At 38.3% G+C, this 25,317-nt stretch overlaps 1 protein-coding gene across 4 annotated transcripts in view; it reads right to left on the bottom strand.

The window, feature by feature from the left end:
* The window catches only part of LOC103711222 (Metallo-hydrolase/oxidoreductase superfamily protein), a 35,905-nt gene extending 11,155 nt beyond the window's left edge, over window positions 1-24,750 (bottom strand). Inside the window, exons 1-7 of one of the 4 annotated variants that reach the window (XM_088710041.2) lie at window positions 24,489-24,750; window positions 22,381-22,508; window positions 22,117-22,229; window positions 21,599-21,640; window positions 18,466-18,521; window positions 13,368-13,444; window positions 9,368-9,487 (exon numbers count right to left, since the gene is read on the bottom strand). In XM_088710041.2, the coding sequence (XP_088566167.1) occupies window positions 9,368-9,487; window positions 13,368-13,444; window positions 18,466-18,521; window positions 21,599-21,640; window positions 22,117-22,229; window positions 22,381-22,508; window positions 24,489-24,654 (702 nt within the window). In that variant the 5' untranslated portion in view covers window positions 24,655-24,750. Of the gene's footprint in view, window positions 1-9,367; window positions 9,488-13,367; window positions 13,445-18,465; window positions 18,522-21,598; window positions 21,641-22,116; window positions 22,230-22,375; window positions 22,509-24,488 lie in introns of those variants that run through there. The other 3 variants (XM_088710043.2, XM_039125330.3, XM_088710047.2) reach the window with 3 other exon arrangements.
* Between the last annotated feature and the right edge of the window lie 567 nt (window positions 24,751-25,317).

The raw sequence follows: 25,317 nt of genomic DNA, 5'->3' as shown, positions 1-25,317 counted from the left end.
GAGCCCCAAAGAGAAAAATCTCCTTCTACAGACAGGCGGAGAGTTGATGATCAAGGGGAGGTAGGAAGTAGAGATGCACTGGTGGAACAGTTGCTGGCGGAGAGTCAAGCTCTGAAGGAGCAAATTGCTCGAGGAAAGCCTCCTGCCCCGTCAATAGCATCTATCCCACCTCCTGCACCTATGCCAAGGAGTTTGGCCAGGCGGGCTCTAGATGACGAGGGGATTACTGTACAGGACTTTCTGAGGCTCAGAACTCCGGAGTTTAAGGGGGAAGAAGGTGAAGATCCTCAGAGATTCTTGAAGGAGACTGAAAAGATGATACAGAAACTGCCTTGTTCTGATGCAAGGGCCATAGAGCATGTAGGGCTCACTATGAAAGAAGATGCCTGGGACTGGTACCAGAGGCACGTGGAGGACAGATTGTACAGTAGGAATCCTCCAACCTGGGAAGAGTTTAGGCAAGCAGTAATGGATGAGTTCTTATCTCCAACGGAGAGGCAGAATCGGGCTCTTCAGTTTGAGAGGCTGAAGTAGATGCCCGGAATGAGCGTAGCTGAGTACGCTCGTGAGTTCACCAGATTAGGGAGGTATGCTCCTTACATCATCCCCACTAAAGCTACCAGGATAGAAAGATTCAGACGGGGTCTGAATTTCCCGCTTTATAATGCGGTGTTGGCAGTAGAGGTCTCCACTTTGTCCAAGCTTATAGATAAAGCAAAACAGTGGGAGACCAGAAACAAAGAGGAAAGAGCTGAAAGAGAATAGAGGAAAATGAATGTAGAAAAAGGGCAAAGCAGCAGAGGTAGATCTGAGGGAGCAGATCTTCCGGAGTACCCGACAGAGCAGTCTGTACGCTCAGCTCTACCTGCCCCACGTAAGAGGAAGTGGAGAAGAAGAGGTCAGTCACAGGATGCTTTTCTACCATCAGCACCTCGTCCTCCAGTTGCTATGACCAGGACTGAACCAAGGTTTCAGTCATGGCCAGTGTGTGACACATGTGGAAAGAAGCACCCTGGCAGATGCAGAATGGGTCAGGGAGTGTGCTAAAGATGTGGACAGCCGGGTCATTTTGCCAGAGAATGCCCTCAGGGTGCCACCCAGCAGTTTATACCTTCGGCATCCTACCCTTCTGTGCAGATGGATAGACCCAGTAGCAGAGGGCCTGTAGGCAGAGGCAGAGGTCAGGCACAAACATCACAGCAGAGTGCTGGACCATCACAGTCGTCAGCTCCAGTAGGCAGAGGGCAAGGAAGGGTGTTCACAGTAAATCCATGGAGGTACAGGCGTCGAATGCAGCTGTGACAGGTATGCTCCTCATTGATAAGATTAAAGCTAGAGTACTGTTTGATTCTGGAGCTATCCATTCCTTTATATCCCCTTATTTTGCTAAGAAGTTGGCTAAAGATAAGATATTGATGCATATTCCCTTAACTATTAGTACACCTATAGGGGACAGTATAGAAGTGAAATATGTGTATCCTACCTGTGTGGTAGAGATAGAAGGTAAAACACTCTCAGTCGATTTGATTGAGTTGGCAATGTTAGATTTTGATGTCATATTGGGCATGGATTGGTTATCAGACAATCGTGCCACCATTAACTGCTAAGAAAAGAGTGTTATATTCAGACCCTTAGATGGGGGTGAATTTACATATCAAGGGGACAGGAGTGAGATCCTAATGAATTTAGTGTCTGCAGTGAAAGCAAAAAGACTGCTGAGAAAGGGGTGTCAAGGCTATCTAGCTTATGTGATGGACACCCAGTTAGAGTCTGTGGATCTGCAGCAAATTTCAGTTGCTAGAAAATATCCAGATGTATTTCCGGGGGAATTACCAGGATTACCACCTAATAGAGAGATTGAGTTCAGTATTGAACTTCTTCCTGGTACAAACCCCATATCAATTGCTCCCTATCGTATGGCACCTACAGAGCTGAGAGAAGTGAAGGTGCAGTTACAGGATTTGTTAGACAAGGCATTTGTTAGGCCCAGTACATCACCGTGGGGTGCCCCGGTGCTGTTTGTAAAGAAGAAGGATGGGTCACTAAGATTGTGTATAGATTATAGACAGCTGAATAAAGTGACCATCAAGAACAGATACCCATTTCCCAGGATAGATGACCTGTTTGATCAACTGCAGGGAGCTGAGTACTTCTCGAAGATTGATCTGCAGTCTGGGTATCATCAGTTATAAATCAGAAAGGAAGATATATTGAAGACTGCATTCAGAACGAGATATGGGCACTATGAGTTTCTAATGCTTCCATTTGGGCTGACAAATGCCCCAGTAGCATTCATGGATTTAATGAATAGGGTTTTCAAACCCTATCTTGACAGGTTTGTGATAGTCTTTATAGATGACATCCTCATATACTCTAAGAGTCAGGCTAATCATAAAGAGCATTTGAGGATAGCATTACAAACCTTGAGAGAACATGAACTGTATGCCAAACTTACCAAATGTGAGTTCTGGCTACAGGAAGTTGGATTCTTGGGACACATAATTGCAAGGAAGGAATCAGGGTGGATCCCAAGAAGATTGAGGCAGTTATGGATTGGCCGAGACCTACAAATGTAACAGAAATCAGGAGTTTTCTGGATCTGGCTGGGTACTATAGAAAGTTTGTAAAGGACTTTTCAAAAATAGCTGCCTCATTGACAAAGCTGATTCGGAAGCAAGTTAAGTTCACTTGGATAGATTCTTGCGAACAGAGCTTCCAGAAGCTGAAGGATTGCCTCACATCAGCTCCAGTTTTGACTCTACCCACAGATATAGGCGGGTTTGTAGTTTACTGTGATGCTTCCAGAGTGGGATTGGGATGTGTGTTAATGCAGAATGGCAAGGTGATTGCATATGCATCCAGACAGCTGAGAAAGCATAAGGTAAACTATCCCACTCATGACTTGGAAATGGCTGCTATCATATTTGCATTAAAGATATGGAAGCATTATTTATATGGTAAGAAATGTGAAATATATACTGATCACAAAAGCCTCCAGTACATTCAGCAGCAAAAAGATTTGAATCTCAGACAGAGAAGATGGATAGAGCTGTTGAAGGATTATGACTGCCAAATTCTGTATCATCCGGGCAAGGCTAATATAGTAGCAGATGCATTAAGCCGGAAGTCAATGGGCAGTTTATCTCACATCTCCGTCCAGAGGAGAGAGATAGTCAGAGATCTGGCAGATTTATTTGGTCAGAGACTATCTTTTGAGGTATCAGAGGTTCGTCCTTTGATTGCACATTTTTAGGTGAAACCGAGGTTGATAGATGAAATCAAGGTTTCACAGTATTTAGATCCAGTCCTTATGAAACTGAAAGGAGAAGTACAATCAGGACAGTCAGAAAGGTTTCAAATTGTAGATGGGATGTTGAGGTGTGGCAGTAGGTTATGTGTGCCAAATGTGGGAGATCTGAGACAGAAGATTATGCATGAAGCACATAACACTCCCTATAGCATTCATCCTGGTTCCACCAAGATGTATCATGATATCAAAAGCATGTATTGGTGGAACGGATTAAAAAGGGATGTGGCCAAGTATGTGGCTTCTTGTTTGACTTGTCAGTAAGTGAAATTTGAACATCAGAAGCCAACAGGACTCTTGCAATAGTTACCTTTGCCCGAGTGGAAATGGAAAAGGATAACTATGGATTTTGTGGTTGGGCTGCCCAAAACACAGAAAGGATATGATTCCATCTGGGTGATTGTGGATAGATTGACAAAATCAGCCCATTTTCTATTGGTGAAAACCACATATTCAGTAGCTCAATATGCCGAGATGTATGTGGATAGGATAGTGTCCTTGCATGGAGTGCCAGTTTCTATTATATCAGATAGAGGTTCACAGTTTACCTCTAGATTTTGGCAGAAACTCCATGAGGCATTAGGGACTCAACTTAATTTCAGTACAGCATTTCATCCTCAGACAGATGGGCAGTCGGAGAGGACCATTCAGACCCTTAAGGATATGCTCAGAATGTGTGTACTGGATTTCAGAGGTAACTGGGATAGGTACTTACTTTTAGTTGAGTTTGCATATAATAATAGCTATTACTCAACTATTGGTATGGCACTTATGAGGCACTTTATGGGAGAAAATGTAGATCTTCCTTGTGCTGGTCTGAGATTGGAGAGAAGCACCTAGAAGGGCCAGATTTGATTAGAGAGACATCAGAAAAGGTGTCAGTGATACAGGAAAGGTTGAGTACAGTGTTTAGTAGGCAGAAGAGCTACGCAGATGTCAGAAGGAGAGATGTGCAGTTTGGCACGGGGGATTATATTTTCTTAAAGATCGCTCCTATGAAAGGAGTAATGAGGTTTGGAAAGAGGGGCAAGCTTAGTCCCCGATACATTGGCCCCTTTGAGATATTAGACAAGGTTGGCACTGTATCTTACATATTAGCACTACCTCCAAACCTCAGCCATGTGCATCCAGTATTTCATGTATCTATGCTTCGAAAGTATGTGCCGGATCCATCTCATGTGCTATCAGTGCATGAAGTTACAGTAGAAGAAGACCTTTCTTATGAAGAACTTCCGTAGCTATCTTTGATACTCAAACTAGGAAGCTGAGAAATAAAGAAATATGTATGGTGAAGGTACAATGGCACCGGCATAATGTTGATGAGTGCACTTGGGAGTCGGAGTAGATTATGAAGAGCAGATACCCTCACTTCTTTGAGTAATCAAGTAATTTACTCTTTTAAATTCGAGGACGAATTTTATATAAGAGAGGAGGATGTAATAACTCCAAATTTTTTTTTCTTCTATATAAGAAGGATAGAATAGTCCTTAAAATTGATATATGGGGTAAAATTTGAAGAAATCAAAAGTTAATGGCATAACAGTAAATGCATTGAAGTGGCAAGGGCAAAATGAGAAATTAATAATTTTAAACAAAAAAAATAATGTGATATGACTTGAATGGGGGTTTGGTTTGCTTGTGGCGGTGGGATTTAAACAAAGGGAGAGACACAGAGAGAAGGAAATGGCTGGATCTCAGGCGGTGGAAAGAAAAAAAAAGGAAGAAGAAGAAGAAGAAGAAGAAGAAAGAAGAAGGGAAGAGAGAATCGCAGAGGCAGAAGAGGAGTCGGTGGTGCTGCCGATTGAAAGGAGAAGTGCTAGTCTCCTTCCCCTCTACGCAAAGACCTCGATTTTCCGAAGAAAAAAAGGTAAATACCCATCCCTACCTAGTCTTCTAATGAAATTAGACTATACAAAGGGTGGATGTGATCTAGAGAGGTTAGATAGAAGTGTTAGAGGAGGTTAAAAGAGGAGTCGGATTTCGACAAGGTTTTTTCGGGACTACGGAAAACCTATGTCAAAGTTCTGATTTCAGTGAATTGTTTCGGGGGTCAATCGGCCTCCGATGGTGATGCATGTCACCATTCTGGAAACCCCTATGAGTGTAAAGTATTAGGTATAAATTTCATAAAAATTGGAGTTTGGAAAGTGGATCGAATCCGGGGTGAAGTAACCGGATGTCAGTCCGGATTACTGTTCATCCGGGATGAAGAGGGTGAGAAAAATGATAGGAGTCGTCTCAAAACACGCCGGAGTCGACTCGAGGTCAACTGGAGTTGACTCGGGGCAAATTGGGGTCGACTCGAGCTCAGCGGAGACGACTCGGGAAGTCGGAGACGGCTCGAAATTCAGAAAAATTTTAGAAAGAGAAAGGATTCAATTTTTTATTGCACCTTGCCCCAACAACAATGGCCCAAGGTGTGAGTGAGATGCTCCTGTATCAAAATACACATAAATAGCAAGTTAATTAATAGAAAAAGGAAGATTAGTGAGGGGGGAGTTGAGTCAATTAAAGTTTCTATGCTTATGATTGATACATAGATTATGAATCCTTGATACAAGACTGAATATATGATTAATGCATGTCACAGTTGGGCAAGAAGCTAGAAAACAAGAAGAAGAAGTCCCCCACTGTCTACTGTAGATTTCGGAGATGTATCAAGACCGTGCCAAATTGGCAGGTGAGTGGGAGACATGTACTTTGCACCATGAGCATTCTTAATTCATTTTAATGAATGTCGCCAAGTGTGAATTGATTCCACTTGAACATATTGATTGATATTGTAGTAGATTCCTCTATAATCTTGTTTCTCCATGCTTGATTATTTGGACATGCATTTGAGGGAGCATTGAGAGGAATTACAAGGGGTAAAAGAGTAGTTAAATTAGTTCCGAGTTGTGAAATGACTTCTTTTGTAATTTGATTTCATTTCCTCTATTTCAAAGACTTGTAGAGCCTTTTCAGTGGTATATTGAGTTGCATTGCACTCCCTTGACTCTTCACTCCCAACCCTAATGTTAGTTTATGATTGGATCGTGGTCGAATGAGTGGTAGTCTTGATTATACTCCTTTATATTTGAGTATTGAGGTGCATTATGTCATTCATGCATGGCTTGGCAATATCTACAGGACACCCATAGTCGATGGGGTTAGACATCGGCCTGTGTGCACATAGTAGCCTTCTGGGTGGGCGGAGCCCAATCCCTTCCTAGGGGGGACACGGCCTTAGGCATAGGATCGGTCAGTCCTGCGACTTATATATCTGCTTGCCGCCAGGCATAATAAGACCCCACGAGTTGCAGTATGTCTTTCCGCAGATGTAGCATTTCCGCGAGGTGCCGATGGTATTCAGATGTGAGGTGATTCTCATGGGTTTCTATGAATTTCTGTTCTGGATACTGGCCCGCATTTACATTATTGGTCTGGTGTCATATTCTATACATGTATATGACAGTAGGAAGTTGTTGTGGTTCGCTTGGGGCATAAGACCCACCTTCCGATAGCTGTTTATCGATGTCTCAGCATAATGACACCCGATTTGTATGTTCCAGCATTATGATCTGTTGAGCATATTTATGAGTAGCATATATGTTTACTTGATTATTCCACATGTGCTTCAGATGAGTTGATATTGATTATGGTGATATTGATGATTTACTCCATATTCTTTATGTTGAGTTCATGTTCATCTTGTTATTGATCACTATTCATATGCTCTTGAGATTTCATCTCGAGCCATGATTATATTCTATCTCATATGCATAGTACTCTCCACTCCACTCACTGAGTATTTATATACTCACTCCCAAGTTGATATTTTTGTTGCAGGCCAGCTGATATATAGAGAGCAGGATTAGTGGTTGCCTGCTAGCTGTGCCGCTCCATAGCATAGTATAGTGTAGAGTAGAGGTTTATATATTTTGATGTATTATAAACCCTCAGTGTGTATAGTGTACGGTTATAGGCATAGATCCTGTTGTGGATATGGGTTTGACCATGAATGAAATGGGAACCAGATTTTTTTATGCAGATGGGGTGTGCCTGTGATAATGTATTGATTTATATTGTCCAGGTTTATTTTGTGACACAATTATGTGATTGCAGCACTGACAGGTAGATTGTGGTATGTGTAGATATTTCCTGACAGGTCAAAAATAAAACAAAGTGATCATTTTGTGCATATATCATGCCAAAATTTTCAGAAATTTATGATGATTGATAGGTAGTAGGGTTCTACGCGGTGATTGGTGGCCTTATGCCTACCCGCACCCTAAGACCGTCGCGGCAGCCCGCCGGATCAAGACGAGGATCGTGACATTGAGTTGCCTTGAAGTGCCCAAATAAAGGCTAAGAAAACTCATTAATTTTCAAACGGAAATAAGTTTCCAAAGGTTTACTATTTGTTTGCATTATATACATCTTTTCACAATAAAGAGAAACATCTGAAGAACGATTTGCTATTTGATTCTCTAAGAAAATTCTGTGTCACAAAAGGTAATATTTTGCCAACCACAAATAGTTGGGAAAAGGAGAGATGATTACGAGAAGGTAGTAGTTGATTTGAACTTAAAAGAAATTGAGAAAGAGGAACATGATAGAGAGAGAGAGGGCGATAGAATATTGCCATTTGAACCATTTGATTCTCTTGACAACAAAGAGAAAACCATACTAATTATATCATTAATGATCAAAACTCGAGCATCTTTTATAAGATCCTAGAAGCTTGGGAAAACATGTATACATATTGGAAATAAGAATTGGTGTCAGTCATGGCAAATCTGAAGCAGTGAAAATTTAACAAATAATACTAGTGTAACCCAGTCTCCAACCTAGTATTGGTCAGGGACCATGTCAAGATGATACTGTCCACTAAGTATGGGTTCACATTCCTAACGATTCACCAGGATGCCTTTTTTCTTAATTATTGTTTAAATGGTTTTAAAGGTTTGTTTGTCAAAATCTAGGATCAGGATAGGTCTTTTGACTGATGGTTGAGTTTATGTTGCCAGTACCAATTCTTCCTCTCCTTTCCCTCCTCTTTTCCTCTCTCCTCCACGTGTGAAAACATGTAGACTAGAGACAAGCCTCAAGGTCTTTCTTTTTGACCAGGTCCTAGGTTTGTAATGATTGGAACACATTGACTCGGTCACTGACCTGTTCGGTCTTCACTGAGACCACCAGATAAACAAGGATGGCTAGTTTATGTGGATCCAACATCCCGTAGTCATCCCATGACCACTCCTTTCACCAGCCTGTTCCAGGATGGCTAGGATGGATGGTCTTCAATCCATTGTAATGTGATCAGCATTCTGTACAAATTATATGATACTTTTGTGGTGCTTCTCTAATGGATAATGCATGTGAAGAGCAAGGGCATCATTCCCCTTAAGAGAAATTTCTTGATCTTTAGTGGTTTGTAAGTGTTTTTATAAAATTCAAAGAAATTAATTTTAGTCCTACAAAACTGCTTTATCTAATTCAGTCTCAGAATCCTGCACCATCTTATTTTATATGAATGGCTTGGGCTGTGTTAGTTTATCCAACTATAAACAAGAAATCCTAGCCCTTTTGCTCTTTTCTGTGCTCAAGCACATGAACTTACGTTGTCTAAACATTATATAACATATTTGTCTGCATTACAGTGCAGCTACTACAAAGAAAACAATGTTTATAAATACAAGCAACATATTTAAATATTAAACTCTATGTAAACAATGTTTATAAATACAAGCAACATATTTAAATATTAAACTCTATGTAAAACAAACAAATAGTTCAACTAAAGTTTTAAGGATTATACTGGGATTCATACATAGCAACACCTAGACAGAAAAATCATAGATAAAAGCATGATAGATTATTGCTTATGAAAGAAGGAGTACATGAACTTATTTGCAGCTATGGAAAACTCAGAGTTACAGATCCAAAGAATTTAAATCCAACATCCTCATTGCTAAATGTTCAGGTATGAAAATTTGTCTTCTGTAACAAAGAGAAACAGCTGATGCCCAGCACTCAACCTTAGAGAACCAAGTATAAAATATGCTCGACATCACTGACCTTGAGATTGTGAACAAAAAATGGTTCCTCCTCTATAAGATTAAATTGCAATGCAGAGACAGCAGCACCAGGTAAAACTACACTTGTATCCACTAAATAGTAATGAGTCTTCTTCATCACCTGAAACATACCTAAGAATTGATGTCAGAACAAGCCTAAAAGAACAGAAAACAAAAAATACAAAATAGAAAAGAAAAACAGAACATATTAGAATTTTCTTTACATGTTAAAAAAAGATAACTGTAACAAAGATTATCAAGCCTTGTAACAAGTTTTTGGGGGTAGTAGTAGTAGCAATAATAAATCATAATTTTGAGACTGCCATAATAAGGATGATGATGAATGAAAAACAATTTCTTTGCAGTACAAGAATTATAAAATATACAACTTATCCAAACATAAAAAAGTGCTATCAGCAACTATAACAAGGGTTTTCATTAGGGAAAGGAAAAATTGATGCAGATCCATTGGTGCAATGGCAAGGTTGCTCCACTGTCATCCGAGTTTCATCGGATCAAAACATAGAAACAACCTTGCCATACTTGGGGGTTAAAAGCTGCGTACATCTAACATCCCCAAACCCTACAGTGGCGGGAGCTTTGTGCACTAGAATACCCTTTTCTATTAGAGGGCAAGCTTAGGTGTGACTATAAGGTTGCTCCAATGTGACCTGGATGTCATGGATTCAAAACACAAAAATAGCTTCTCCACACATGGAGGTAAGGCTAGATATATCTGACCCTCCCCAAACCCCACAGTGGCAGGGACCTCATGCATTGGAACATCCTTTTTACAACTTATCCAAGCATAAATCAGCTAGTTGGGGTTTAACTTTCATAATTATTGATTACTTTTCTGTTAAAAGATAGGTGCAAACAATGTGATAATATTCCTTCCTTCTCCTTAACCTATGTTGGAAGAGTTTTTACCCAACTTTACTCAGATGTTCACCTAGTATTGTATGTATATAAGCGTAATTATTTCTCCCGTTCTACATGTCATGATAATTAAACTATAGAATATTAAGTCTTTTTAGGAGCATTTTTCAGATGAGTAAAGGTCCAATGGATGCTTCTCATAAGAAAAAACAATCATGTGCTTTAAGTGGTTTTTCCCAATAACTAAAAAGTGATATTTGATTAAAGGAATTAACTATTAAGTTCACATTGTTAACTAAAGAAGACTGGCGATGACAACACAGATCTGAATATAAGATTAATTATTTCCTATTAAAGCTATCAAACCTGTTCTCTAAAAGATATAGATAGGATCAAGCTTTATGTGAAAGCTCAATTACAAGCACCTCAGCATGCTTAGAGTCTGTATTTCATCATCTAGTAGGCAAACAAAGCATGTGCAGGCTTAGTTACTAAAGTATGGTCATGAAGTTACCTTAGCCATGATGCAGTGATGTAGAGAATGAATCGACAGAGGAAAACAAAGAAAAGGGCTGAAATTACTAGCTAAATTTTCACTTGCTCCAGAATGAGGGATTTGTGCTCATGAAAGAGCAACCCCCACCCCCCACCCCCACTTTTCCCCTTCCTTCATGCAGACATGCAAAAACCCCTTTCTCTGCTTAATGAGTCCATTCCTAACTAACCAAAGAATGACCAATCTGAGCGTTTTGAGTTCAAAAGATGAGTATATAGAAGCTTTTAAGCTACTTCAAATTGCAATCCTAAGCTCCAAGAATCCTTCACCCAAACTTGTAACTAAAACAAGATCTTCTAACAGTAAACTTGGTTAAAACAACTCATAAATTTACATTCACTAGCAAACAGGCATGTGGCAAAATAATCAACGTCATTCTATGTTTTATTATTATTACTTTTTTATAATATGCTGGATTATAAAATACTGAAATCAGGAACTAAAAAATAAATAATGGAATGAACAAGCAAATAATACAAATCAAAATATGCAAATAAAATTGTAAAGTAGAAAGAACAAAAAAAGTCATAAAAGAGGAAACAAAAACCAAAGTACAATAAAGTACAAAATTATAAAAAAATACAAGCATATGCTAAAATACAGATAAATAGTTTTAAAACAAAAATAAAACATAGAATTGATAATGAAAAATATAAATAGATAAATAAAAATGAATATATTCAAAATTTGAAAACAGAAAGAGAAAGGGAAATGTTGGGTCAATTTGAAACATAAAAAAAGAAAAGCAAAAAATTAAGATAAGCAAATCAAACCAAAAAGACAAATCAGAAAATCAAATACAAAAAATGGAGTTAAAAATAGAAACCAAAAATATAAACCAAAAGAAGCAACTAAAAGTGTGAGATAGAATGAACAAGACAAAATCAATAAACAGGGAAAGGAGACAAGAAAGCAAAACAAAATAAAATTCAAGTTATAAAATAAAAGTAAACGATGCTAAAATATAGTAAGATGTACAACAAAAATTAATAACCGTGAATGAACTAGAAAAGTAATAGGTTTAGTAATTAAAACAAAATTTAACACATAAATAAAAATCTGAAGCCATTAAAAATCTGAAAACAGAAAGGGAGAGAGAAATATAAGTCAACTGAAAACATAAAATAACAAATAAAAAATATAGCAAACAAGTCAAATTAAACATATAAAAAATAGAAATTAAATTATATAATTTTAAAAATGTAAACCAAAACAGGCAACTAAAATCGCGAACTAGAAGGAACACAATAAAAGCAAAAAATAGGAAACAAAAAGCAAAGATAAATATAAATGTTAGAATTAAAAATAAAACAAATGCTTAACTGCAATATAGAATATTATAATTTACACAAAAGATAACTAAATGAAATAAATAAACTAAACAAGAACAGAATGTGCAAAAGAAAAAAAATATTAGATAGAAAATATAGGAAAATAGAAAAAATACAAAATACATAATAAAGAAAGTATGAGAATATTAAAAACTTAAAAAATGAGAGAGAGTGGGTGAGTGGCACACAGGAAAGAGTGGAGAGAGAGGACAGCAGGGGGAAGAGAGAGGGATCATAGGATTGAAAGATTTTAGGAGAGAAGGGTAGTCTGGGGGGAGAGGGTGAGACGGGTTATATATCCAAAATTGTAGGAATTATGTGAGAAAATGGAGAGAAATATGAGAGAAACCGTACAAGCTGTTGTGAAATTTACTTATAAACAAGATGCCTAGTGATTGAAGACATTCTGCGAACAGAAGTGACTAACTGAATTTTTTTAAATAAAGTACAAATACCACTTATTAGTGACCAATAAGTTGCACAACTATTGGACTGCATTCACAACTCAAATGTCTAAGCAAAACTCTCCTGGAGAAAAATTCATAACTGAAAACATGGAGTAGTCATTATTGTCTCAGAAAAGAAAACCTGGAGATGGACATCAAAAATGTCAACTCTATAAATATGTCATTTCCTCATCTTAGATCACATGGGACTCTACCAAAGAACTAAATGCGCAAGATTCAGATCATGGTCTGCCGTACCGATCCGTACCAGCCGGTACGTACCGGTCTGGCCTGAGACCGGTACCGAATCAACGTAGAATCCGGTACCGGCGGTTTATTGTTGGAGAACCGGTACGGAATCGGTACGGAACCGGTTCGGACCGGTACGTGACCGATTCAGGACCGATTCTTATCGGTCCGGGCCGGCACCGGTACGCCGACCGGTACCGGTACGGCGGACCTTGATTCAGATAATGCTTGTGAATACCTTATATGTTAAGTATAATAGTGTTTACCTTGATTTTAGCTTAAACCAGATATTTTAATAAATTGTAAGAGAAATGCAAACTCAGTTTGCATCAAAAGTTCACTAGAACAAACAAGAGAGCCTTTATGACATGTATGGCCTACAATTCTCATAAGATCTATATTCACAATGAGATAATAAAATTTTATCCTGGTGATCAATTTGAAAAAAACTCAGATAATCATGGAGAGACGTGATGATTCACTTGATACTGACAAGAACTAAAAATTATTTATATATAAATGTATGCTATTGAGTCAAACCTCAAAATCACGCCTAGCTACATAGATTGGTATGTGTGGCTGGACATTGTTTGTCCAATCTCGAAGGTCATCAAGACCTGCATCAGGAATAAAAAAACATGTTTGTTCAAACCAAAGAAAAAAAAATCCAAACATCTTCTGAAAAGTATACAAATCCTCAAATGTAGTGTAAAAGCACAGAACATATTCTTCAAATAGTATGCTAACTGCATAAGAGTACTTGTAGAGAACATCTGACAAGAAGTGAAAAGATCAGTTGTCATGTCATGTTGCAAGCAAGAAAGCACGGAATGTCAAATCACTTCCCATATCCATATCCGATACGTTCGACATTAATACTCGTTGGATACTTCTCAGATACGTCTCCAATACTCTTGTAAGTTATCCTATTTTTCAAAATTAAACACAAAACTCCAGATTTTTCTTGGATACACTTGAGAAATTTCCCCGATACCTCCAAGCAGGAGGGTGTTTTCTTTCCTTTTCGATGTTAACCGTTTAATGATGGATAGTCAATTTTGTAGTCTATGTTGTTAATATTTAAATATGATATAAAAGAAAGATAGGTGCCCCCAGCGGCGGCAGTCAACCATCAAAGCGCTAAGCCCCTTACTCTTAGAATTAGAATGGTTACACACGCTTCAAGTTTCAACTGCGCCTTACCGCCTTAAGAGCCCCAATAAAGGTTCATGCAAATAAATGAAGTTTTGATCGACATTTCCGAGCTATATATCCTCGTCTAACTTTGGTCATTGAATCAAATTAAACCTTAATGAATAACTAATTGATTTCTCTTCTTTCGGTCATCCTTTACCCCCATCAATTAATAACAAAATGGATTATTCCAATATATAAAATATAAATTCCAATGGATTGGAGTTAGGATTCGAATGATGACTAAATGATGAGGGTATAAAAGTTAATATTATCGTGTCAAGTGTGGACTATATTATTTTGATAGCCTATTATACATTATGGATATCTTTTTACATAGACATATAGGAATGCGTGTATGAAGATATAAATACATAAATATGTACACACATACATATATTACACATTGATGTATTCTAACTGCATGGCATTTTACTTCTTAACTTTTGTCATATCTATGTATCCATGTCCATGTTTCATAAGTCACAAGGTATGACAAAAACATAAAAATAGTGATGCTTTAAACAACATTTGAACCCCCATCACAAAGGGGGGAAAGCATTTGAACCATTGAATTAACAAGGTCCTCTTCGATTAAAAAGAAGGTACCATCATAAGTTCATCATATAATCTCCTCATACTAGACAAACTTTGAAAATAAATAATGATGCTTGCATTAAGCCATAAGGGATGAATTTTTCTTAAAGATGCACACATTCACCTTCCTTTCTGTTCTTTTCTTTTAATTTAAAAACAGTCCTGTAAAACAAATAAAGAAAAAATGAAAACAAAATAAAACAAAATAAAACAAAATGAGAAATGCTTGCGCAACCTTGAATACATAAAAGGGAACTACATATCCAAAGCTAGCCTAGCAAACACCTGGATCAATACCACACTCAAACAAGTTCTTCTCTGTTTTCTGGCTCTAATGCTTTACATAATAACATAGGAAAAATAAAAATCCCTATTGCAAATCCAAAATTACCTCATGCAAGTTGGCCTCTAACCTTTAGAGATGTTGCGACCATAGGAGATAGAGATGGCATTAGATTTGAATGCTATAACAAAGAGGCGTGGCTCATAGCAAGACAATGCAATTATGCAAGCACACTTGCATGAAAAAAGAATCATGTATGTCATGTGTAACGGAATGTATAAAATATAGATTCAAGGAAAAATCTAAATTATTTGTCATGTATCAAACATAGATTTAAGGAAAAATTTAAATTATTTATCATGTACAAAATATAGATTCACGGGAAATTTAGATTATTTGTCATGAACCTCGGACAAAACTAGACTTGGGCATCGGGCCGTGCCGGGCCGGCCCGGCCCAGGCCCACCGGGCCAGAGGTCTAAACGGGCCGTGCCTGGCCCGGCCCACTCAGCAGAGAACCGAAGCCCGGCCCGGCCCCAGGCCCGTCTATTGGCGGGCCGGGCCCGGCGCGGCACGAGACGGGCCGTGCCTGGCACGGCCCGTCTCGGGTGCAAACGGGCCGTGCCTGGCACGGCCCGTCTGGAGAGGGGGGGAGAAAAATAGCCGTTTCCAACGGCTATTTTGGGATTTTTCCAAAAATGCCCCTCCCAACAGTCCAAAAACGGCTAAATTGAGGGGTATCTTGGGAAAAAAAATTTGGGTTTCTATAAATACCCCTTTCCTCCCTCATTCTCACCACACCAAACCAACTATTCTCTCCTTCTCTACTACTACCTGGTCCGGTTCTGGCAACCTGCCCACAGTGGTGATGGGAGACTAAATGGAATGAGTATTGGGACAAGATATGTCCTATGCATAACTTAGCTGCTGTATTTGATCCAAGAGTTAAATTGAATGGCGTGCTAATTTTACTTGATGCATACTGTGAAAATATGATTCAAGATCCTGAACCTGCTAAAAATGAGGTAAAACAACTTCTTTATGATATTTATGCTATATATGATGAAAAAATTCGTAGATCTAGATTCTCCGTACAAAGCTCTATTTCTTCTTCTAGTAGTTCTCGTTCGTCATCTATTTTTTCATTCATTGCACAGAGAAAACACACACATGCTTCAATTTTATCTTCATCTTGTTCATCTTTAAGTAGTGAACTAGAATTTTATTTACGAAATGATCTTCAGTCTGCATATGATGAAAATCAAATAGAGAGTCTAGATGTATTATCTTGGTGGAAGAGTGTTAAAAATCAATATCCAGTTATGTCTGCAATTCCACGCGATATTTTAGCTGTGCCGATGTCCACGGTAGCATCGGAATCCGCTTTTAGTGCAGGTCGGCGTGTTCTTGACGAAAAGAGAAGTAGGATGACGGGCGAAACGGTTGAGATGCTTCTCTGCTTCAAAGATTGGTTGGATGCTGAGGCAAGACTTCAAGATAAAGGTGGACATAATACATCCTCTGATGATGATGATACAAACACTACTGAAGAGTGAATACTGATTCACTGAATCACTGATGATTAGTAAGATTTCTTAATTTTTTATAATTGTACATTTTTATTTTTTTAATTGTTAAAGTGAATCATCTCTATTTTTTCTTCTTTCTTATTGTATTCTGGAGGTCAGACCAAGGTCCAAACCTCCCTTCATGTACCATTTTGATTTAAATTAATAAACTGGTAGGGGTCTATGCCAAACCACCCACCATTAAGGTGGCTTTATATTAATAAATCCTTAGTTTTCAATATTTATTAATTTATTAAAAAAAATTTATGAAGCATTTATTTTAATGGAGACGGGCCGTGCCTGGCCCGGCCCAGGCCCGGACCGGGCTTGGCCTGTGGGCCAGCCCGGCCCAGGCCCTTATGGGCCGTGCCGTGCTTGGCCCGCGGGCCAAGAGCGGGCCGTGCCGGCCCAGGCCCGAAGCGGGCCGTGCCGGGCCCGGCCCGCGGGCCAGAAACCCGTGACTCAGCACGGCCCCCTTGAATGGGCCGTGCCAGGCACGGCCCGGTACTGTAGCTAGTGGGCCGTGCCAGGCACGGCCCGCTCCAAGTCTAGACAAAACCGATCCGTCTTGGCCGAGCTGATCGATTTCAGCCGAGATTGAACCAAAATTGACCCCTAGTTTCGGTTGTTTCGGCCCATTTGACCGAAACTAAAATCAATCATAGGTTAGTTCTTTAATGTCTTTTCTGGTGCCTAATATTACAGCAGGATTTTTTTTTCAATTATTTTAGTATATAGAGAATTAATTTTCAATAATGATCTCTTTTTTTTCAGTTGAAAAGGGAGAGACAATAAACAGAATCATTAATGAGTCCATACCTCCAAAAAGGCCCTTATTAATTGTTGTAGTACCTTTAAAGATAAAGAAACAACAAAATACAAAATGTTTCACAGCCATATGATATTTTCCATATAAAATAAATGCAGCCCTATAAATATATGCATTTGATCAAATAGTTGCTTAGGCCCAAAAAAAATGAGAGAAACACCAAAATTTAATATACTTTTAATTCTTCTAAAAAGTGAAGAGAGCTATTTGAATGCACAAATCAATAAAAAGCTTCAAAAGTAACATTTTTGAACAATAAAAGTTCAAAAAGTAAATAATATATAATCATAGTTCAAAATACTATTATATGTAATGAATTTCACTTAGACATAATGTCAACTTCAGCTTAAAACAATCAAAACAAATACTTTAAAATCTTGTGTAATATCTTTTCTTAGCTTCTTTTCCCCCCTATTGCTAAACATTTTTGAATTTATTCCTTGAATTTTCTGATCAAAACTCCACAAGATTGGAGCAAAACTTCTGAAACAAAAGCTCCACAATCCAGCCAAAACTGAAATGTAAATGAGTTTTTGAACCTTGGTCATAACAGAATTATCATATGCATGGTGCTTGATAAATGATGGGATTTATTGAATGAAAGAATGGGTGCAGAGGGAGGACTGAACTTTAGATTCCAGTGCAACTCCCCTACCACTTATTTCTACCAGTATAACCAACTTCAGATGTTAAGATTTGCAGCAATAGTCTAACTAAGTTGTGTTATTCAATGATATCACCCCTAATGCCATGATGAATTCAAAAGGTACCTTACCTATTTTTAGTTTTCTTGTCACTATCTAGGAGATTTTTCTGCCACAACATGTGACACTAAACTAAAACCCAGCCAAAATTAATTATTTAGCAGCCTTATATTTTTGAGGCACCTTTAGTTTAATTATTAATCAGTCCTTTTTTATCTTTATTATCATAATCTAAAATTTATTTGTGCTAAATGAGACACTAGCTAAAATCTCAACCAATTTAATTTTCAAGCACATTAAACTGTAAAAGAAACAATTTACTTTTTACAACAATTTTAAGGATCTTTTATCCATGACACCATTAGTATGAGGATCCACAGATTTGTATATAAATGCAAAAATTTGCACCAAATATATGGCTTATATCTAAGGGGAAAAGGGGGCTTTAGTACAAGTTCACAACCTCCAATTGCATCTGCATGAGAATGAGTAATAATGACTGCATCAATTGTTCTCATCCTGACAGAAAGGTAGCCAGTCAGAAGAAGAAGAAGAAGAAGAAGATACAGAAGCATGCTGGGAAATTATCAATAAAGCCAGATATCTATGCATAAAGATCATCACCAGTCTTTAAGGAACCAAATATGATCAGAGGTTTAGAACTACAAAAAATTGAACTAGAGCCTTTTTATAAGCATAACATGTGATCTGCAAAAGAAATCTATAGTATGTACAAGTTCATGAATAGGTATAGTAATCTCTGAGCAGGCACACATGCATGCAGATATAGTTTTCTAAAGTAGATCATATGTTATGCTTACCTAAAGATAGTAGTTCAATTTTTACTAGTTCTGGACCTCTTGCGCATGCATGTGTGCATGTGTGTGCATATATACAAGCATTCAATATTTTTGTCATCACCTTTTTAATTGCTAAGAAGAAGAAAACATACAGTTTGCTGGACTTACAATTTTAACAGAATAAAAGTCACAATTCAGTTATGGCACATGTGTATCAATCTCAACATTTCATTCTAGTTGTGGCACAAGCACATATATCAATCTGTGTGGCATCATATAGCATGCATGTGCAAAGATATATTTCTGACTATGCTATAGGTGAAACCACTCAAAAGATGCAGCAAAAACTAGCATGGTAATTCCATGAATGCTGATAATTCCATGGTCCATCAGCATCTTATTCTGTCTCTTACAAAAACTCAAACATCAAATGAGTGAAAATCCATAAATCATTTAACGTAATCAAAAATTTTATGTATCATCAAGACCCAATCCTCCAATATTCTTAGGTGATGCAAAGCTCGAATACGGGACAATCAAAGCTATCCAACCCACAATCTTTTCTCACAAGAGATTTTATCAAAAGTTAATTTCCCAATTTTGTAGAATAATAACACTTTGTTTATATATATTGTTTCTAGACAATGTTTATGGAAACTGGTTTTACATAGGATTTCAGTTGAAGAGAGATAGCAGCAAAAGCAATTATTTTTGTGGGATATTATACGTGTTAATTTTATATAACCATTTACAGTTGAAGCGTTCAATTAAAGGAAAAAGAAGTGGACACCTTAAGATGATGAAGGTAGTGATATTTGAAAGGGAATCCTTTAGAAATAAATGAAAGGAGCCCAAGTAGAACCCAAGTTGTAGTTAACGTGGCACAGGATTGGACCAAATTTAGTACAGATGGCTAGGGAAATTTCTAGGGAATTTGAGAGTAGGAATTAGATAGCATATCTGCAAGAAACTTGGTCATACAAAACCAACTTTAAATAATGATCAACAAGAAATTGATGAATGGCAAGAACAACTGATCAAAAAAGCTAGGGATGCAAAGCAGGCCATGTTCTTGGTATCTAATGATCTTGTATGATAGTTCAGTCTAAGAGAAAGAAAGAGACCTAAAATGACTAAGATGATGAGGATAATGACCAAAGAAGGTGGAACCATCCCAAACCGTCCAGTTCAAAACATACCGAGCTGTATTGGTGGCGGATTGGGATAGTTCTGGCAATGAAATCGAGAAACCGACAACAAAAGGAAAGAGAGAAAAAGAGAGAGCACGGAGGGAGATGAAGAGAGAGAGAGAGAGAGGGTGGCGGATGGCCCACGGAAGCCGACAGAGGGCCGGGGAGCCGCACGGAAGGGTGGAGAAGGGGCTTCATCTCCAGTTCTCCTATTTCGTTCCAAACAAGGGCCCCTCTCCAGGATCCTTATATCGTTCGAAACAGAGGAACCATAGGCGAACCCCTCCACCCCTCCATGCAGATCCCTTGCCCTCTGCCGGACATCTGCCACCCCCCCTTCTCTCTCCCTCCCTTCCTCCCCCACTCTCTCTCTCTCTTTTCCTCTCTCCCATTCTATCTCTCCCCCGCCCGCTCTACAATGCACTCCGCCGGCCTCTGCAGGTATTCTCCTTCTCTCTCCCTCCCTCCTCTCTCTCTCTCTCTCTCTCTCTCTCTCTCTCTCTCTCTTTCTCCCATTTTTCCTCTCTCCTACCCTTTCTACTGTGTTAATACGAGCCTGGCATGAAATAGCATGAGGGCATACTGAACCATGCCACCAGGCAACCGACCCAGGCTCCAGTACCGAAACAGCAATCCTTAATAATGACAATTGAAGCAAATCATCTTGTCAAATGCATTATAAAAGAAAGCGGTGCTGGTGGAATATGTTGGTACAAAAGAAACATGGAAAATATTTCAACTAGGATAGAGTAGAAAAACGTTAATATTAAACAGCATGCCTTGTTCCATATACATGTTTGGCTTTGAAGGATCAAGGGATGGGCTAACTAAGTTTGAAATGTTTTATGACCATTCCTCATCCTGGTATTAACGCTCTAAAATGTGCCAGATTTCTGTCTAGGGCATGTCTGGAAAAAGCATACAAGAGAATTATCATTTCTTGATCTAATACTTTTTACTTCTCAAAAAATAATTGAAAATTCACAATGCTTGTATGTATGTAGGTATGAATGCAGAGAAACCTTAGTATTAACTAGCATGCCTCATCTACATGTTTAGCTTTGAAGGATCAAGGGATGGACTATTTGCCATTCCTCGGCCTGATATTAACCCTCTAAAATGTGCCAGATTCCTGCACAGGACACGTTTGGACAAAGCTCACAAGAGAATTACCATTTCTTGATCTAATATTTTTTAATTCTCAAAAAACAATCGAAAGCATGTCATGCTCGATAATAGGCTTTAGTTCATCTATAATCATAACGATATTATCAAACTCACTCCCTCATTGTGAAAAAATTTAGAAAAGATGAACTTATAAAGACAAGCTAAGGAGATGCCATTTTGCATACGCTGCACCTCGATGATGTTTGTCTTCAGGAAGCATGGAAACATTGGACATATAATTGATGATGACCACTTCAAAGACATAAAATATTAGTTAGATGAGTACAAACATCATCCCATGCATAAAAATCCTATGAATTCATTGCTATTTCCTTTACATGATCATGAATATAATGTATATATCTCATCACAGAGAATGAAAATGACAACATTGATGGGGAAAAAAGAGAAGTTAAAAAGGTTAATAAAGAACTATTACCCAAAACTAGGGAACCACCGAAGTGCGCTATGGTAGAAGAATCTGCATAATATAGCCAGGAAGTGAGAATTTGCAGATTATAATTAATTAAAACATAAGGTGTCTATATTTATTATGTGCACATATTGAACTAGGAATTCTTAATTTACAAACCAATACAATTTTATAGCATATAATAGAGGAAAAAAAAGAAAGAAAAAAGTGTTTGATACCAAACTCTTCGAGCTGATAATTCTTCTCGTCTTACCCTTTGACTTATAATAAGGAGATGTAAGGCATAAAAATGAAAAAAGACATGTACAACTAATAGATGTCTAAAAGGAAAAGGGCAGAATCCTTCTGAACAAGTGAGGTTGATAAGGAAGAAGCATAAAAGAAGAGAAAAAACATGAGGGCACACAGAGAAAAGAAATTGTTAATAGAAACTGTACAATGCAAACCTAAATGTAAGTAACTCCGTCCATGGATCATAAAATATGAGAGAGAGAGAGAGAGGAAAGATTAAATATGATGCATACTTGCCCGCATCTATAAGAATGTTAAATCTTCCAATAGAATTGGTATAACGTATAAGGATGCTTGTGTTAAGCCTCCTATTTTTATTGCCTGGCTCAGTTGCCTTTGAGCAAACCTGAAAAGGCAAAATTAGAGCCAGCCTTTTAGACACAATAACAAAAAAAAGGATATTTGAAAAATTAACTGTGATGTTTCACTTAAGAATTAAAATTATTAGCACCATCTAGTAAACTATATAGAGAAGGCCAGAGAGATGACAACCTTACCCCACATGTCTTCAATTGATTAGTGAGGCAGCTCACTCGAGGAATACCTTCACTGGTTCCTGTGCCTAAAAAAATGATTTCAGACTGTTCCAGAGGCATTTGAACCATTCCATCTCTATCAGCAATGTCTGAAATGGATGAAGTATAATATTGTTGATAGTAACATCATTTAACTCATTAAAATAAGTAATTGCTATACCTATTACGCTAGTATTACACAAGATTCATTTAATTGTTAATTACTTCTCACCATGCAGTAAAAACGATATAAGGGATAAATAGAAACACAAAATGGATCTTGCATATAGATGAAGGGTCCTTATCATAAACATGTCATAGGAGGCCAATGAAATCATAGACTCTATTGCTAGAATGGGAATCTAACTTAATTTTCTCTTTCCCTGTGCTAGTTTAGTCAAAAAGAATTTGAAGGTAATTATTACACTTTCTGGTCTCTTTTTTTGTTGCTAATTGGAATTGCTAACTGGATTCTTGCATTCTTCTCTGGATTCTTGCATTCTTCTCAGAGGTGACTGATAGTCTAGCTCTTTCTGTTTCTATTAACAAATTAGTGTAGTGCAGCCACAAACATATAACCATATTTATACAGCTTTATCCCATATATTTGGAAGTTAGCTCTATAAATCCTTCCTTCTCCTTCCTGTCAGCTAGATAAATATTCCTTGAATGGATGCATTTCTCAAATTCCTTATCTCGTTCCCATGATAATATCAGGCACCTTCATCGTATAAATGCTGTGAGGCCCAGCCCACAAGGGCCATTTTGGGCTGAAGCTGGCAGTCCCAGCCAACTTTAGCCCAGGCCCAAGGAGAGGCCACAGCAGAGGATCGTGATATAAATTATGTCCAGGTCCGGGGTGTGACAAATGCAACTTCTACTTCTTAAAAGAAAAAGTTAAGTCCTCTCCCCTCTCCAAGGCCATTCATAGGGGCGACCATCTTCATTATTTTTCATCACTTCATGATATTGCTGTAGATAAATTCTCGTAATCATCCATTCCTATTTTTCTAATTATCCACCTCATCTTTGAAATCTTCCTATTCCCCCGATATTCAATTAGCATCAATTAGTGGTTTTTATAAGTGGTGCGTAAATGAACATAGGCATCAAGACAGCACACTATTACATGCCATCATCAACTGAAAAATGAGTTTGACAAAACGATACTGAAATACATGAAGAATCCTTCAACCATGCCCTACATACCAACGGATGGCAACAATGCAAAATCAATTCCTTGAAAACTAGATGCTTAGAACCAGCTTTCAAGGATAAAGAATTCCTTCAAAACCAATAATCCATGATTGCCGAGACATAGCTCTTTCATGCAAAACAGCAATACATGTAGAACACATAGACAAAAGGTATCAGACCAACAATGTAGTAAAAACTTGCAAGAATTAATGAACTATTGAGAGTAAGATATATGCATACAAGCGAAAGAACAAGAAGAAAGTAGGTTTGCATTCAAGAAACCAAGAATATTCAGGAACCATTGTTGAAGAAACCTACAATCCCTTAGTACTAGACATGATGAGAAGAACAATCTAAGTTCTGAATCTGTTCTTTCAGGTCCGTTCATAGGAGAATCAAGAACTTTTTGAACGACCGTTACCAAGAACAGCAAATCTTTGATGAACATTTTCAATAATCTGTAAACTGTTAATATAAAGATAAGCACAGATACTTCAAGAAAACATATATATGAAGTTAGCACCCAATAAACCAATAATTTTCTAATATCCAAGAAACCAGCAATTTTCTACTACTTCAAACTATTTTCTAGCCCGATTCTTGAAATACTCATACCCCGAAATCAAAAAACACCCTACAATCCCTTGGTAAGCATGACAACAACGCATAAACCAAATCCTGGACCTATTCTCCCATCTCCCATCAAAGAAAGACCAAGAAGTGTTCGATCAAGAACCATTCCAACTACCAGGAGCAAGAGCATCAAATCCTCGGAAGAAGAACCTAAAATTCGGGCAAAACAAAGACACAGACGCACAAAGAACTACATCAAACAGCTCAATACGACGCGAAAAGAAGATCAGGAACACCTGAGGACAAAGAGGGGGCCTTACTGGATTGGAGGCGGCCTAGGAGAAACCGGCGACGGGAGGGAGGAAGGCCGCGCCGAGGGACTGCGGTCGCGGCGGAGTTGAGCGGCGAAGCGCTCCATCGGAAGGCGGAGGGGACGAGGGAGCGAGTGGTGGCCGGAACGGAGGGCAGCAAAGAGAATGCGCCCATGGAGACGGCCGTTGCCCCAAGAATTCGGAAGGAAATTATAGAGGGATCGAAAGGATTTTATATGGAGGGAGATCGAAGATTCTCAGATTCCGTGCCGTATGGGCGGGATAGCGGGATGGTTCGTCCTTTCGTTGGAGGAGAGTACACCGATCGGACGGTGTACCTGCGCTCTGATATAAGACCGTGGTCCAGAAACGCGGTGTTTGAAACCCGGCAAGCCAAAATGGACGGTCACGGCCAACAATAACCTTCTTACACGTTGTACATTAACGGGATCGTAGGGCTGAGAAAACGCGTCGTGGAATTGCCACGGCAAGGCTGCGATGGACCATAATGTAGACAAATGTTAGTCAGCAAGCTAACAAAAGACTAAGTTAGAAATAGAATAAGTGATCAAGAGGAGGAATAATAAAGAACAAATTAATTTATTTCTACCATTCACTAGAAACAGCAATATTATGCTTTTGGAGAGGCAAGCGGGTAAAAGGCTGTTTAGATTTTTTTCACAGTATTGAGTTAAAATTTTTTAATCTTTTCGGAACTTCCAGACAATGAATACTCCTGCTTGTTGGTCTGAATGAGGTTCTTTCTTCTACTGTTTTTTTTCTCGAGCATCAATATTTTTTTTTCTGAATATCAAACACTTGGTGGAGCTATTTATTT

This window comes from Phoenix dactylifera, chromosome 1 (genome assembly GCF_051530095.1).
Source record: "Phoenix dactylifera cultivar Ajwa chromosome 1, Ajwa_hap1_PhDact_Kaust_v1.1, whole genome shotgun sequence".
Taxonomy (NCBI): Eukaryota; Viridiplantae; Streptophyta; class Magnoliopsida; order Arecales; family Arecaceae; genus Phoenix; species Phoenix dactylifera.
Note: the sequence above shows the minus strand (reverse complement) of the source record. Positions and strands in the feature narration are given on the sequence as shown.